This window comes from Martes martes (assembly GCF_963455335.1).
Source record: "Martes martes genome assembly, chromosome: 3".
Lineage (NCBI taxonomy): Eukaryota > Metazoa > Chordata > Mammalia > Carnivora > Mustelidae > Martes > Martes martes.
The window spans coordinates 146,286,259-146,304,222 of NC_137890.1; the positions used below are offsets into that span (position 1 = coordinate 146,286,259).

General features: G+C 45.7%; 1 protein-coding gene across 2 annotated transcripts in view; it reads right to left on the reverse strand.

Annotated features, from left to right (window-relative positions):
* The window catches only part of FMNL2 (formin like 2), a 313,130-nt gene extending 295,370 nt beyond the window's left edge, over positions 1 to 17,760 (reverse strand). For both annotated transcript variants that reach the window (XM_080799312.1, XM_080799313.1), the window contains exon 1: positions 17,184 to 17,760. In XM_080799312.1, coding sequence (XP_080655438.1) covers positions 17,184 to 17,300 — 117 coding nt within the window. In that variant the 5' untranslated portion in view covers positions 17,301 to 17,760. The remainder of the gene's footprint in view (positions 1 to 17,183) is intronic.
* Positions 17,761 to 17,964: the final 204 nt, after the last annotated feature.

The following is a 17,964-nucleotide window of genomic DNA, read 5'->3' on the forward strand; positions in this document are numbered from 1 at the left end:
TGATTCTGTTTCTGCTCAAGAAGAAACTTCAGGGTGTGTGATGCTGTGATGTTTCATTTGCAAGTCTCTTCTTTGTTCATTTTTGGCAGTTATGATCATGAGAATTAGGATAAGGTTTACCACCTCGCCAAAAATACCAATGCTGTGATTGATGTGTGATTCAAAAAAGCTGTCAAAAATGGATACTCGGAAAGGAATGAGCCACATGGCTGGGCCAGGCATGCTAATATTTTTGTACCATGTTATAATCCTTTTCATCTGGACCTTCTCAGAGTTGGATTATTACTTCCTTTCATGCAATTCTAAGCTAAGGGCTACAATATATGGCACAAGCACCCTGACAGATTGAGTTCATACCTTCATTACTAAAATCCAAAAATTACAGCTATTTGATATGGAAATGGGACACCAAGAAAAACAGGCACACAGCCTCAGCCAATGACATTTAAAGACCCTCGAGGGTCTGAGAACAGAGAATTTTATTTCACACTAGTCTGACAGTTCTATCAAACATTCTTTTATCTAAGTTTTAAAAGTAGAATGCCACTTTAAAATTTAGGGCAAAAGTGACATTTATCAGCTGAGAGAAAAAGGAACAATTTTCCTCACTGGAAAGTGAGAAAAAAGAGTATGTAGAAAGTATCTTTAGAAAATGTAGGCTCTTGGGATGCCTGGATGGCTCAGTAGGTTAAGCGTCTGCCTTCAGCTCAGGTTGCGATCTTGGGGTCTTGGGATCAAGCCCCACATCGGGCTCCCTGCTCGGTGGGAGGTTGGCTTCTCCCTCTGCCCCTCATCCACTCATGCTCTCTCACTCTCTCTCACTCTCAAATAAAATCTTTTTAAAAAAAAAATAGGCTCTCACTTCTAGATGGTGATAGTATATTGATCTGATTTGAGACTGGCCTATTTCATAAGCTCCACTTGGATTCAGCAATACTGACTGTGTAGGATGCAACCCAAGTAAACCGATGAACCTTCTAGAAAAAGGGAGGGCGGGGGGTAATTGGGGGAATTCAAACTATAATGACTTCATTACTTTGTTTCCTAGATCAAATGAGGTAGCGTAGTATTCTTGATTTGAAACAAGGACGAAGCTTTTATTAAACAATGCTCGTATCTCAATCAGATACGACAGAAGGCCATTGATACACAAGTTACACAAATCCTTTTTTTGCCATTATGAGAATTCAGAATAAAATTCAAATGACTCCATCCGTCCCAGAATGGAGCTGGAGCCAAACAAAACTTCAACAGCAATTTCTTCAGAGCCCAGATGGTCATGACCTTGAATGAATTTTCTCATGTGAACTAGCTGCTTACTGGTCAAAGTTGTCCACTGCATGGTGGTTGTCTGCTCCAATTATGAAAATGCTAACACTTCCATTAGGCTCTGAAATGGTAGAGTCCGATGCCGTGCATAAGAACTGGTGAAGGGAAACCTCACTACGATGGAGCCGAGGGGCCAGAAAGGGGAGCTCTCGGGAGGTACCGTTCCACATCAATTACAGAAAGACTGCTACTTACAGACCTCAACAGAAAGGCTGTCAACAGGAAAGAATCAACTACAGGACCCAACAGGAAGAAACGTACACTGCATCTCCTCCAAGAAATCAACCATCTAGACAACTCAGCCAATGAGAAACCGTCATCACCTTGAACTCCTGCTTTTCTCCAATGGGACTGACATTCAAAACAACCCCACAGGACTTCCCCCTTCTCCACAAAATAGTGTTCCTCTCCTTTGCTTATTGGGCTTTCCTATGGTTTTGCTGTAGCTTTTATGTCCCAAATGGTAGTTCTCGATTCCCAAATAAACCCATTTTTTGCTGGCAAAATGACTGCTGATTTTTTTTTTAAGATTTTATTTATTTATTTGACAGACAGAGATCACAAGTAGGCAGAGAGGCAGGCAGAGAGAGAGAGGAAGGGAAGCAGGCTCCCTACTGAGCAGAGAGCCCGACGCGGGGCTTGATCCCAGGACCCTGGGATCATGACCTGAGCCGAAGGCAGAGGCTTTAACCCACTGAGCCACTCAGGTGCCCCATGACTGCTGATTTTTAAGGTTAACAACTGAAATATCAGACTCCTTTTTTTCCAGATAACAAAAATATACAGGGGCCAGGGATCAGGATAAAATACCCAATTAGAAGGTGCATATAATGGACAGGAAACATAGGAAACATTCCCCCCCCCCAAAAAAAATCAGTAAGCACAATCGTAGGGTGAGTGTAGCAAGCACAAGCCACCATCAGTTCAATTCTGGGTGCTGTTTCCATTTGAACTTGATGATGATGCTGTAACTAAAGCCCCATTAGAGTCCAAACCTTAGCCCCTAAAGTCGGTGCTTTAATGACGTGAAATAGAACAGGCGCAGAATAATCAGAACCACCACTTTATGTGAAGTGCTTACGGAATGTCACAACTTGACTGTACTAAGCAGTATCATTTAATATCCACAACAGCCCAGATGCGGAGCCCTTGAACTCATCCAATGGGCATAGCTACATAGAGTTAAAAGATCACAACCAGCAAGCAGCAAAATCCTGATTCAAACTCTGGTGTCCTTCCAAAGACTGTACTCAAGGGGCGCCTGGGTGGCTCAGTGGGTTAAAGCCTCTGCCTTCACTCAGGTCATGATCCCAGGGTCCTAGGATCGAGCCCCGCATCGGGCTCTCTGCTCAGCAGAGAGTCTGCTCCCCGCCCCCCCCACCGCCTGCCTCTCTGCCTGCTTGTGATCTCTCTCTGTCAAATAAATAAAGACTATACTCAAGAAACAAGCATTCAGAAACAGTTCAGTTAAATGCCCGTTCCAGGTCCGAATGATCCAATGCCATCTCTTCCTATGAAAAGCTTTAGGTAAGACGGCAAGCTTTCTAGGCGAGTGAGTACGGCACCTGGCTCGGCTTCCAGCGCGTGCAGCCTCCAGGAGCAAGCCTCGCAGTCCGCTACTCTTCAGGGCAGAATCTTCTACAACCTGAAACGTCGTCCCTGGGAATGAGTACTTTCTACTAGATTCTTCCAAGCGATTTGCACAAGCACACTTACAGACACACCTATTGAATCTTTACGCATTCAGGCACAGAGCAGAATTCGCTTTGCCCCTACTTCATGAATTACAGCTTTCAGCCAAACTCAAACTTGTCCAGACTCATCAGTTTATCTAAAATGTTCTAAGACTTTACCCTTATCCAGCACATTATCTATTATAGCACACGTGTATATGATAAATACCTTTATAAGTCCTATTATTTTCATTTTCACATCTATCTCCCCCACTATGCAGCCAACTCTACAAAGGAAGGGATGATGTTTTCTTCATTTTGCATCCCAGCACCTACACAGTACCTGGCGTGGAACAAACAATTTGGTGAATGAATAGGATTATATGAAATATGCATATTAAAAATAAGCAAGGCATCATGCTTACTAATTAACACAAGAAAATAATGGCTGTTCCTAACACAAGGAAGCCCAAGTCTGTGGGTTATCACTGGGAGCTGATCAAAAGGCTTACTACACAGCCTTCAAGCTGTAACAACACAGCCATTTTACTAGGGACATTTAAAAAAAAAAAAAAAAAAACAAAGGTTCAGAGACAGTTGTCTGAAAGACAGCCTTCAGAAAGCCTTCAGAGGACAACTGTTACTAGAAAAAAGCCAATTTGATCGCAAGCTTACTTGGCCTTTACTATTTCAACAGTGGACAGTGGCTTATTCATCCGGTTCTTATTTTAATTTTTTTTTGAAGGATATATATAGTTACTGTTGGTTCTGGGCAGATACCAACAAAATTAATACAGGCTAAAAAGATATTGAACTTACCCTCACAGGGCTTTCAATTTACTTGGAACCATTACATTTCTATTTATCATATTCATATCCTCTGTTTATAATTGGGAATCAAAACAGTATGTTAGGCCCAGCTGTAGGGTCAACGAGGTTGACTTTCAGCTTCAATGCCTTCTAGAAATGTATGTCCTCAGGCAAGTCCCTTAACTCCACTGAGTTTCTCAGAGGAAGCAGGGGAGACACCCACCCCCCAGGGCTCCTGAGCTACCTTTCCATGTTTTTAAAGCGATTAAAGAAATGACCAAGAAGAACCCTACCTTGTTTTTACTGCTATACCTGCACCAAACCCACCTTTAACTTGAGGGCTGTCTTACAATTCTAGGAAACAAATTCACACACACAAGAAAGAAACACATTCACTGACATGGATCTAAAGGCTCCCTGTGATATGAATGGAGCAAACCCACAGGAAAGCAAGATGTTGGAATTCTACCCCCATCCTCCAGTCACGGCCAGAGGTTTGAGAGTTAAAAGGCAGAATGGCCTGAACGCCCAGACATCTGCACGGAAGCTTTTCTTCTGCAGCTTCTTCCTCAGTCGAGCTCAGAGGTTCTCCAGCTTGAACATGTATAGGAATTTCTTCCTACCGTTGTACACCCAGCACCGTACGTGCTGTACCTTCACGGCAACTTAGAGATTTCAGGGATAATTTTAGCTCTACACGACTTTTCTTGTATTTTTAACTTCAGAATCAAAAAAAACCTCCTAGATGCCCTTAAAATTAAAAGATAAATAAGATCAAGGAAAAAAAATCCAAGCAACAAGCTAGGAGCAAGTTACAGCAAAAAACAATGACAACAGAAACAAAAACACAAGACAAAACAAAAAACACACCTCTCCGTCCCTTGCCTGACCCAGGTCTGGCTTCAAGCAGATGAAATCAGCCATTGCAAGTACGAGGCTTCAGTGGGTCTTTACTTACTGTTCATGCTAATCAAATAGTCCTTTCTCAAACTGTTAGGTCCCAGGGGTCTAGAACAGTGACAATACTGCAGTGACCATTGTTAGAAGTCATCTGAATTTAATGAGCAGCAGGGTGGTGACCGCACAAAGCCACTGCCAAGAAACACCTCTGTGAGTGGGGCACCTGGGTGGCTCAGTCGTTAAGCGTTTGCCTTCAGCTCAGGTCATGATCCCAGGGTCCTGGGATCGAGCCCCACGTCGGGCTCCCTGTTCAGCAGGGGGCCTGCTTCTCCCTCTCCCGCTTTTCCTCCTTGTATTCCCTCTCTCACCGTCTCTCTCTTTCTGTCAGGTAAACCTTAAAAAAAAAAAAAAAAAAAAAAAACCCACAGCTCCGTGAGGACAAAGGCAAGAAGACTCCTGGGCTTTCACCTAAAGGGTTCCCTACAGAGAAGGTCTAAAGCCAACTAGACAGCCACAGAATGCTCCCTCATTTGCTCCAGGGTCCACAGAACCCCATCCTGAGCCGGAAAGGGGAGAGACAAATGGAACATCGGCTGCTCCTCCTGCTGGAAGGTCCTCACCTGATCTGCACACGTGGCTGCCCTCAGATCTCACAGACAAGGCACCCCCTCACATGATCCTGTTTTATTCTCCTCGTCACACCCTGAAGCATCGGGACAGCTACATTTAGATATCTATATACCTGTGTACCCCTTTCATGTCTGGTTTCCCCATCCCTTACGCCACCCCTCCCCACATTGCTAGATTATGAACTCCTTCAAGGCACAGCCTCACACACCCCTGTGTCCTACAGCCTTGAATCCTTAACAGCTTAGTCGATCTACAGCTATATTGATGCTGGACTCCTAGACAGATTACATCAATAGTGTGAGTTGACAAATTTAGCCCAGAGGGTGTATGAAAAATGAAGAACAAAGCACATACATTTAATGACATCTTACAGCTCAGGCAGGAAATAGACATCGGGTAGGAGAGTAAAAAGCAGCAGGTTCTCTCACCAGACAGGTGTGGATTCAAATTCTGTCTCCATCGCTTGGTATAGGCCACTCGGTCACTCGGAGCCCCACGGCCTCATCAGTGAAAGGAAGATATTATCTCCCTCCAAAGGCTGCGGAGTGAGTCGAGGGAATGGGAAGAAGGCGCAGGACAGAGCACGAGTGAGCACAGGGGTGTCTTATCTTACAAAGAAATGCCCCTTGGAGTTCTGGTGCCAAAGACAATAGTATCACAAACCTCACCACCCTCTTGTAGAACAAGCTATGCACCCTTGTCCCCCTTTGCCTCAATTATTAAGAACTCTTAGAATCACTGGAGTGCCTGGTAGGCTCAGTCATTGAGCGTTTGCCTTTGGCTCGGATTGTGGTCCCAGGGTCCTGGGATCAAACCCCGCATTGGGCTCCCTGCTCTGTGGGGAGCCTGCTTCTCCCCTCCCACTGCTTGTACTCCCTCTCTTGCTCTCTCATCAAATAAATAAAATCTTTAAAAAAAAAAAAACACTTAGAATCACAAAAGTTCATTTGAAAGCACTTTGCAAACAGCAAAGCACTAAGATGCCCATATTAGGAATGTTGCTCCCTTAAACTTGCCTGATTCCAAATACAACATCTTAAGGGACATCCTACTGGAAGAAAGCCCTACACAACGGGGCTACTAACTTGATGACAGTACATCATGACACACTGATTTGGCTTACTGAGGGTGAAAAACCACTGATTTCCTTGGCCATTTCACTGCCCTCTTCTCCTAATTCACCAGTTTTCCCGAAGGAGCCAAGTGCAGCATGATGCCAACTTACTCTCTCTGAACTCCCAATAATCTCGGGCACCTACTACACACGAGTGATACCGGGAATACCAGGATGAGTAAGAATCTTTAACAAAGTGTCATTTCAACACAACTGGCAAGTTATATGCAATTAACAGTCAGCCCAGTGTGGTCAGCTACTCAGTTCCTGTCCTGTTTCAGCCCGCTGAAGAAGGTGCTGTCCTTCTCTAATGAAGTCAGTGACCACTGAGACTCTTCCCCGGGGCCAAGCGCTGTGCTAGAGAAGGAAAAGCACCAGGGCCTGTAAGACGTGGTCCTGGTCTTCCAGGAGTGCATGATGTGAACTGGCCAATAAAACAAACATAAACGATGGAGGAGAGTGTAATGAGTGGCTACAAAGCTCCACATAAAAGCATCCCTTTATTTTCCAGTCACACCTCATACAACGTGGTATTTAATCAAGGGCCTGATGAGTAAGAGAAATAATTCATACTATTCCTACAATAAAAAGATCAAAAAGAGGAGAGTTGTTTTTCCCACCTTCCCCCAGCTGATGCTGGCCTGCAGGGACACAGAGAAGAGGCAGAATTTCAGAACAGCCACAAAGGCTGGTTAGGATCTCAGTAAATGAGGAGCCAAGGGAGTCCCTGACATGCAGGAGTCACTGCAAGCCAAGGTGTAATGGAGGGAAAGTTCTGAGGACAGGGATCAAGCAAGGAACCAGAAGAGGACAGGGGCCAGACTGTGGATGGCTTCGATGAAAAGGCTGGGAGGGAGACAGAAGGCAGGAGAATATAGAGGGGAACCCCTAACCACAAACATAGCCAAAGAGCCTCTCAAGTTGGACTGATGTCTAGAATAACAGGATAGGGTTCTGATGGGAAAATGGAGCCAAAGGATGAAATCCATCATCTTATCCCTTTTAATACTTCGAAAGAATCGTCAAGATAGATGGCAAAAGCTAAAGGCCAGAACTTAGGCTTGTGAGTGAATTATCATAATTTGTATCTGCAAGGGCAGAATTCCAAGTAGTGAAGCCCAAATTGCAAACGCTCCCCATTCTTGCTTTACTCTAGGAATACAAATCAAAATGTCGTTTTCTCAGTATTATGAAAAACAGACGCTACACACACACACACACACACACACACACACACACACAATCCCATTAGGGTTATCAATGAGGAAGTATCTAAAAGCAACCGGAAGATACCACAATATCAATATTTCCTAATGGTCAGGCCTCCTTGGACGGAGGAAATCTCTCAAAGGAAACAGTGGAAACCTTCTGGTTAGAGTCACTTAAAGTAAGACCACAAGGCACGATCCTGTGGTCTACTTTCTCTCACGTTAAGTCTGACCACTTGGAAAGTTCGTTCAGGTGAGTGACTGTGGCCAGGGTGGCAAGGAGCCAAGATGAACCATGTATGAAGGAAAAACAGGGAAAGAGACTCTGATTCCTGATCCAGGGATTCCAACAGTGTGTTCAGGTTGTGAAAATCCATCAGTCTGTACACTTAATGCTCTGGACCCATTTCTGTTTGTCTATTATTTTTCAACAGAAAGATTTTCTGAAGGACGGTTAGGAGCTACCATCCTCAAGAACAACCAAAAGATGTTTTTCCATTTCTCCATTACCCACAGAAGACTTAGAGGAAACCACTGGCATTTCTGATAATTACTGGTGAAATAACAAAAATATTGCTGTCTAATGTTAGTGAAGGACTCCATTCAAGGAGGATTGGGACCTGGTAAATTCACAGATGATCCGGAGATTTCTAAACCAAACAAATGCTTTCCAAAGAGCCAGCGATTATGAGACTCAAAACTCCAAGTGTGAGGGGCCTTTGGAGAGGCTGCACCCTGGCAAGCTGAATGCTTCCACAAACCCAGAAGGCCACACAGCCTGAAACATTCCCTCCAGGTTCGGGAAGGGATGGCCTGATTAGTCAGCAAGGGAACAATGATTTTGTGATAAGGCCTGGGGACTCCCAATTCCAAGTGTGTAACATCCTGGTCCCAAAGCATTTGGACTGAATTGGCCTCCCAGGTTCACCAGGCAGAAGTCCCCGTGGATAATGAATCCCAATTAGTCAAGACAGCACGCTATCACTAAGAGAGCGTTTCCTCAGAAAAACCACGAAGGCCGACCATACTGGGGACTGAAGGGGCCAAAGTAAAACTAACCCACAGAACTACTCACCCGATTCACCACCTTTGCGTGGGGTCTCCCCAGCTTTCCTGAAGATGACACAGGGTAGTCCAGACCTCACTGAGCAATGTTGTCATGAAACAAAACGGCGTTCTACAATTTCTACTGGTTTTCCTACTACTTCCCTCAACATTTAAAAAAATAATAATAATAAATTCCTAAAGGTAGACGAGCTTATTTTCAATCTTTCTCCCACTGTGAAGCAGTCATCGTCTTTACCTACCCCACCAAAATAAAATTAAAACTCCATTAATATTCTTTACTCTTCCCATATAAATCCAAACCTCCTCTTGTCCTGTTCCCAGTTACTACAAAGTTCCATCTGGTCATAAACTCAACTACCTACATTTCCTTGCAAGATTTATTTATATTTCTAGACGAAAATGAGACATTAATTGCTCCTATCCTCTCAATTCAAGAAACCACATACGCTGTCCTCAAATCCCAAACCACAAACGCTAGAGATTATGAATAAGAGAATGTGTATTTGCTTATCACTGCTCGCTAAAGGAATAACTAGACTCTTGCATTGAGAACAATCAGCTCATTCTTGACCTACCATCCTATTTATCTTTCTATTCTCAAAGCTAATTGCTTATATAAGCATGCCAATTTGCCCTGATTATAGGATTCTTAATAAATGAATGTTGTTTACATTTCACAAGTGTATTTGAATTTCACTCCGGGAAGCCAAGCTCATCAAGTCTTTGTAAGTGGTAAAACCAGAGATCAAAGCAAAAGGCTTGCATTGAACCAACAAACAATTAGGCCTGAGAATAGAGGCCTAAGCAAAAAATACAATTGATTTATTGATTCTTCTACTCCAGAAGTACACCTCAGGGTCACGGTTCACTCTTGAGCTGTAGAACGTTCTCTGCAGATTTTCATTATGATTATACGATGATCATTTCTTAGTTAATAAGTCTAACATTCAACAGGCTTTGATCCATTTTTCCGTACTTCTCATCTTGGTGCTTTTGGTTGCCGCAGACATCTTTAAAAGTTTGGTTTTTTACCTCTTCCCCACTTTGACCAATTTCCCCGCAATTTTTGGTACCTTTTACACAATTCTTTTCCTACTCTACTGTATTCACCAACCCAAGTGTCTATATTTTTTTGAGACTCCCAGGAGAGGCTGATGGCACCAAGTTTGAGGACGACTGTTTCAGCATGTCAATCCCTTGACTATCCTGCCTTAAATGAAGTGTTCAGCCAAACTCCCAAGGGAGAAGAAAAAGAAAAACAAGGGAAAGAAGTCAGGTTCATGAGCAAATCCCTCACTTCAAGGCAGGCCCTGCAGGTACCAGTCAAACCTCAGGGCCCAACACGAGGCACAGAGCCAAAAATGTAAACAATCCGACACCCTTCCCAAGGCCAACGAGTTTTTAGTATAGGCCAGGCACGAGGGCTATCCTACCACACAGAACTCAGTCAAGAGGGATTACCTCTGGAGATAGAGAGCAGGGTTTAAAGGCCTCAGCATGTCAGCTTCTGGGGCAAGGGACAGAGGGGCCAACAGCAGCTCCTCAAAGAATAACGTGGACTAAGGTTCTGTGTGAATTCAGTCACGGAAGTCAGTTACCGGCTGCCCAAGAACACCAAAAATCTGACCGGAGGAACACCTCTGGTGTGTCCTAGAACCAAAAAAGTCTGTGGCGAGGTGGACATCTATAAGCTGTGCCACCGGTCAGGATCTTTGTTGCATGTTTTTAAGACCACAAGCAGAGCGTACACTTCTACGGTCCACAACAAATACCATTCTACCTCAGGGAGGGATTCCCAGCTCTTCTGGCCCACATCGGCGGACTAGCTCAATCACAGCTCTCGGGCCTCCCCTCCTCCCTCAACACTGCTTCCAAATCACAGCCAACTGAAACTGCATACTCCTTAGTGTTACGCTGAAAGAGAGGCTTCTGGAAAAGAGGACAGAGCAACTGGGAAGAGGAAGATCACCCGTAGTGTGAGCAGACAGTAGGAAAGAGGTGAGAGGAGTTACTGCTGCCTACAGGATTCAAGCAGGTATGAGCTAACAAGGTGTATGAAGCCCTTCTACAGAAACCATGACCCCAAACCCGGGGGACAGAGTCCTTGGGATGGGGGAAGGGAGGAAACAGGCCCCACTTTATTTTTTTTCAAGATTTTATTTATTTATTTATTTGATAGATAGCACAAGCAGAAGGGAGAAGGAGACACCAACTCCCTGCCTAGCAGGGAGCCCGATGCGGGCCTCGATCCCAGCATTCTGGGATCATGACCTGAGCTGAAGGCAGAGGCTTAACTGACTGAGCCACCCAGGCATGGCCTCATTTGAGAGAAGCGCCAGCTTGAAGCTCACCCTCCCTCCTAAGCGATTCAGTCTGTTCTTGTCTAAGGATTCACTGCTTTGTCCGTAAGAGGCTTCCAGCTCCCAGCACCCTCTTGCAAAGTAGAGACGACCACCCAGAATCAGTGCTTCTTCTGTCAGCCACTTACATGGCACCTATCACTTGCTTGAACATAAGGAAGCCCACCGCACTTTGCCCGTTTACCCCAAGCCCGAAGCAGGGGGGATAAAAAGGAGCACACTTCTTTAAGACCAAGGCCTTCAAGCAACAGTTTTTATAAACTCAAATAAATCTCCAGAAAAACACGAGCCTACACTTATTTTCTTCTTGAGCCCAGGAGGAAACTACAGGGGAATCCTTCTTCACTCTCAGGTGCTAGGATTCTAGGTGCAGACCTGCACGCGGCAGGCTCACCTCAAGGAGGGCACCATGCAGACCAGTAAAGCACCAGCCAAGTCTTGGGTTTGCAAAGAACCTCCAGTCGACAGTATTCCTAGTACAACTTCTGTGTGAGCAGCTCTAACGGAGAGTGCACTCCTCACTTCACTGAGGATGCTAAATGTTAAAATACTTTTCCTAAAGCTTATGTGACTTTTTGTCACTGACCCTGGAAATTGTACTCTCCAGACCACACAGAATACACCTACACAAGTTCCTGCACCAAGCTCTTCAAAATGCAAAGTCAGCTAATGGATCACAGTGCAGTATGTTCTGGAAATCTTACACTTTCAAGCGCTAGGATCTTAAAAAAAAAATCTCTTTACTATCTTTAACAGTTGTGTCAAATTGTATTTCAGTTTACTGGGGAAGAAAAATCAAGCACCAGAGGAAAAAGTTTCACTTGCTCAACCTGGTGCAGCAGATAGGATTCTAGAAACTAGGTTTCCTGCCTCCCAGGCCAATGCTCTTTGCTAAGCGAGAGGACACAAGCAAAAGTAATTCGTATCACCTAAGGATGTGAGAGCATGCATACCTTTCCTTTCCAAAGCCCATTTGTTTGTGTTTCTGCCAGTCTCTCACAGTAGCCAAACACTTATATTTAGATAACAGCCTTTGATCAGCTTCTATACTAGATATCCAAATGTACTGGCATTATGGGTGGGGGGGGTGGAATGCACTCCAATAATAAGCATATAATCCCAAGATTGGTGAAATAAAGCAGCTCAGAGGTTTAGTACCTAGGATGAGATTGTAATGTCTCAAAGTCACAACACCTTGTCCCCTCCCCTTCTCTACCACCTTTCCTGAACAAGAGAAAGGATGTGAGAAAAGTCAGCGAGCAGCTGACGATGACTGAAGCCCTCTCTCAGCCATCCATCTGCTCAGCAGACTTCATGGCAAGAGTTCTCCTTGGAAGTGGTTAAAAGGGAACACCACCTTGCAGAGGGAAATAAATGTGCAAACTTGACTTTCCTTGTCCTTTCACAAGTAATTACATTTGGGGTACATGCATTGCACTGACAGATTGTTTCTTTCTTTCCTCTGATTTTGGAAATCCTACATTCCCAACCAAGGTGGGTCAAGGCTACCTTGATAGAAAAAAACGAAACGCACACTTGGACCCCATCACTAATCCCATGCCTGAAGAATGGAACAGCATAGTGAAAATGCCCTAATGTTTGACTTTGAATGTGAAACATCATGGGCACCTCACAGCAGTCACTTCTAAGACATTTTTGCCAATCTTATACAGTCTGAAACTGGCATTTATCAGATTTAGAGATTTTTTTAAGATGGTTTTACTGCTAGCTCCAAGCATTTTTTTTTTCTTCCTAGTTCAAGGGCCCCAGAAGTATAATAAAATATAGGGTGAGGGGCCAGAGGGGGGATTCAGAGATCCAAATCTGGGTTAAAAATCCTAGATCAGTTATTCAATAACTGTAGGGGTTTACCAACTTAGCTCATTTTATCTCCTAGAATTCATGTGAGGATTATATGAATATGTAAGCATAGGGTGTACTCATAGTAGGTACTCAAAATGTTTCACTTCTTCCTAAAGCAGAATGACTACATTCAACCTCAGGGCAAGAAGGGGGGGGGGAATAAAAAAACTGGAAAGAAATTGACTCAAATTAATCACACACCAATGTAGTTCCCAGTTATCAAACATATGATAATACTGCCCTACACCATCACTTTCTAACTGGTCTTGATTCTGTTTGCAGAGCAGCCTGATATCTAAGATCACACAGAGATACACCAGCTAAGATAGAGGGCTTAAAATTATCCTTTCCTCTGACATTCAAAGAAAGAATCCTTGACAAAGGCACAGGGGGATTTACATTTTAGTTGCAGACAATGACTTCAAGCCAAAAATTAGTGAACGGCATGGAAGGTCCAACATAGAAAGAGGTATTCTCGGACAGACACCGTCAACGGTTCACCCCACCCCAAAATGAACTTCATAGCATCATCTTTGAAAATAAAGGACACAAGAGTGTGTGCACATGCATACTGCCAACGTTCAGGTAATGTTTAATGCAACAGAGAGCCATATGGATATTTTATTATAAATGTGTAGGACCCCAGGGACTCCTGGGTGGCTCAGTCGGTTAAGTGGCTGCCGTCGGATCAGGTCATGATCCCAGGGTCCTGGGATCGAGTCCCCTATTGGGCTCCTGGCTCAGTGGCGAGCCTGCTTCTCTATCTGTGGTTCCCCATGTTTGTGCATGTGTGCACGCATGCTCTCTCTCTTTCTCTCTGACAAATAAATAAGTAAAATCTTAAAAAAAAAAAAAAAAGAGTGTACGACTCCCAAAAATAAACACATGCCAATGTTACCGGAAATATGTGACATGTATTCAACCTAAAGGAATAAAACTAGATGAGTGAATTTATAATTTATGAAAGACTTCCATCAAACAGCATAACAAAAATATCACACACATGTGCGCCAAGACTATCCCCTTACAGCTTGAAAGGTAGCTACAAGGATGCAAATAGCTAAATGTATATAAGGAGTCAGTAGTGTTTTCTCATACATGTGTTTTATAACTATTATAGCAATAGAGAAGACAAGTTTAAGAAGAAGACGACTCTCCTTAGGAAAATTAAGCTCCTAAGATTTAGAACCAATCTGTACTAGTCTTTAATTGCAGAAGTTCAGTAATTTAAATCTATTTTTTAAAAAATGTTTTCCTGGGGCACCTGGGTGGCTCAGTGGGTTAAGCCTCTGCCTTCAGCTCAGGTCATGGTCTCAGGGTCCTGGGATGGAGCCCCTCATCAGGATCTCTGCTCAGCGGGAAGCCTGCTGCCTCCTCCCTCTCTGCCTGCCTCTCTGACTACTTATGATCTCTCTGTCAAGTAAATAAATAAAATCTTTAAAAAAAAGTTTTCCTATTTAAAAAAAATCATTACTTTTCAAAATTTACCCTTCCACTGATCTTAATTCTGCAATCTTTTACTCTCTCCTTTCCATTCATACAAATTAATTTTTCAGATTTATACCATTTAACTCATTTAGATTGATGAAGCGGAAGGGGATAGTCATTGAGTAGGTCTGGTCTCGAGAGTTTCCAGAAATAGATGGACTTCTGTCATTATAATTTTTATTTACTCTTCCCCAATGCTTTAAATATTCTAGAGCTTGAGGATGGAATGCTTTTCCACGCCTGAAATGTCTCATTAATTATTGATGTAAGCCATACTCACAATGAGGTGCCTGTACACTTTCCTACACAGTTCTACTATCTGGTTTTCCTCCCAAAAAATATATATGATCCTTATTATAGACGAAAATAAAGCTAGCATCAATAACGCCAACATGATTCCCTTTGCCCCAGGGTAAAGTATTTCTCTACATATATACTTAAAAACTTGCCACCTAAAATTTGTCCTTCTAGCTTGATCTCCAGATTTAAATGGTTTGAGTTGATTTCTTAAGCAATTCATGAAGAAAAGCAAGGTTGAGAGCATCCCATGTACAACTCCGGAAAAAAAAACAAAACTGACCTTAAGAGAAATCACCTTCACTTCTAAGCCCATAAAGAGGACTTCTTTCAACTTCTCTTGTAGGTTTCCAAAAAGCAGCCGGAGCTGACTAGGGAGAGTTACAGTAAACACCACATCAATGTCCAAATGCATCACTAACAAGAGGGACCCCAAGCTGAGATTTTCCCAAAAGCTTTTTCCTCTATTCAAAAAAGGTCAGCCTGATATTTTTTTGTTCTTGTTTTTTGTTTATTTTGAGAGGCTTAGAATATTATAAACAATTAAGAAAAGGACACATCCAGTAATTGTGTATGACACACAGTAGAGCAGAAGAAACCGCAACAACCAACCACTGCCCCAACGAGCTTGTGATGTAGAATCATAAATGTCTACATACTAAATTTGTGACTGCTAGACTTCATAATAACACAAATCCACCATGGTAATGATGAAACATTTTTCTAAAGATTAATTCAGATCATGTGTTATTAATCAGCAGAGTAACTAAAAGCTCATGCAAAACACGCTATCCCAATCTAGCAGAACTCAATTGCATTATTGTTATCAGGTTTTCCTGTGTCACTGGCCCTTCCATTTCAAGTACACACACAAACACAACATCACAGGATGAAAAGACAGAAAATCCAGATCCAGGAGGTAAGAACCATGTGTCTGGAAGGAAGAGGATTTTGAATAAAAACGTTTGTCTCTGGGAAGACAGGTCAAGTACGCACCCAGGCTGCCTTGAGAAGTAATTAAGCCTATGCCTTTCCTTTCAGTGTGTCCCATCTTGCACAACAGTGGGGAGCAGCTGTGGGAGATCAGAGAAAATGCAAAGCAAGACAGGCTGCCTCCTCTATCTCCCCACTGCTACACCAGACTTTCCCAAGCCTTGAAAAAAGCTTGTGGTCTCTGTTCTACCAAAGGGCACGAAGCTAACCTGCCATCCAGAAAACTGGGCCCCCTCTCAAACTATCCCTTTAGAAAGGCCTGAAGAAAGGCAGTTTTAAATGTCCCAGTCTTCAGACTCGGGTACATTCCCAAAGTTGGGAGGTTACACACCAAAAACCTGCAACAGACACAAAACTGGCTGCCTTGAGCACAAGTTTCTCTCGTTACCTAGCCTCCTAGAGTTTAGAGGTAACTAGCCAGGAAAAGGAAGATGGACAAGGGTAAGGAAGAGGAACGCATAGGTTCTTGCCAGTTTCCCTCCCAACATCCCTTGAAGGAGGCTGGGTCACTAAAAATCGGAAGTCTGGGGACCAGCTGCAGTACAGACAGACTCTCGCTGGGTCGAGGGGGAGGCCGCCACACCCTCTTGAGCTCACAGCACTGTCAAGCTCTAGCTGGGAGGGGTTCAGAAACTTAGTCCCAGCAGGAAAGGAGAGAAAGGAGTCTTCGGTGTCTTGGATTTGGGAAGCTAAAAAGCTATTCGCAGATTTCGGAAGGGAGCCGGGAACTTGGCTGCGCGTGCTGGAGGAGGGAAGGGGTCGCCCTTGATGTCAGAACAGTTCGAAACACGTCCCCGCAAAACTGCACATTCTTGTGGTTTAAGATTTAAGACCGAAAGGAACGAGCTGAGGCAAAGCTTCTCTCGCGCCTGGGTTTCAGATGCCCGCCTCCCAGCGCAGCACAGCCCCGGGTTTGCTTATCTTTCCCTTTCGGGCGAGCTCCCCTCTGCCAAGCCGCTAGGTCCGCCTCCAAGTTCGCCTTCGCTCGCCGCCCGCTGCCGGCCACATGGACCCATCTGCCCCGGACCCCGCGAGGCAACTAGTCGGCAAGGACTCGGGATTTGCGGGTTTAGGGTTTATTGTATTTTTTAACAAAAAGCCTTAGCGGCTCGCCGCCCCCTTCTCCCCGGCCCGCGCCACCTTTCCTTCACGCCCACGCCGCACCTCCCGGGCACACGCGCTGCGAGGTGCTTCTCCCGCCAGACAATGGGCTCTGGGCCGGCCAGGCAGCCCGGCCCGAGCCCCCGGCCCCATCCCGGGACCCCGAGAGGGCGGAGCGCGGGGTCTAGAGGGGAACGGAGAAAAGTGAGGCTGGGGAGGCCACAAAGGGGAAGGTGGGCGCCTCCCCCCTTAGGACAGGAGGCTCGCTCCCGGCGCGGGGAGAAGAGGAGGGGGCGGGGGTCAGCGGCGTCTCCGAGCCCGGAGCCCCGGGGCCCCGCCGCGCACTCACCAGCACGATGGCAAACCGCTCCTCCAGTTCACCTGGCTCGGGCATCGGCAGCTTCAAAGGCACGTTGTGCGCCCTGAAATCGGTCTGCTGCGAATCCATGCTCCCCGCGTTGCCCATGTTGGCTGCACGCCGGGGCTGGGGGCTGCTCCGGGCCCCTCGCGTTCGCGTCGGAAATCAGAACAGCTCCCGGCGGCCGGCTCCCGCCCGCTGGCGCGACCTGCCCGGCTCCCCGCCCTCCGCTGCGCCCTGGCGAGTGTGCAGCGCGCACCGCTCCCTAGCAGCGCTCCTCGCCGAGCCGCCCCCCGGCCTCCCTCATGCTCTCGGCCGCCCCAGACGCGTTCCGGCCTCTTTTCCTTGGGAGGGGTCGTCAGGGCGCCGGGCGCCTATCTGCATGTTGCTCCACTGGCACGCCGCCCCCTGCCTGCGATCGCGGCCAGCGGGCGCGCGGTTCCTCGAACTCGGTGTTCCGCCGGGCCGCAGCCGCCGCTGACACTTCCAGCCCCGCGGCCGGCGAGCACAACGCTCGTTCGGCGAGCACCTCGAGCAGACAAATGCAGCTCCGCGCTCCCGACACAATGCCCCCCTAGGCCGGCCCCCGCCCCCGCCCCCGGCCCGGCTCCGCCCACTCGCCCCGTGGACTGCCGGGACGCGTAGTTTCTGTCCAAAGTGTCCGCTCGCCGAAACCACGCCCTCTCCGCAGGACCAAGCCTGGGTCAAGCTTCAGAGGCAATCTGTGCGCTTCAGAGGCAATGGTCTGTGACCCTTTAGAACTCCCTCAGTC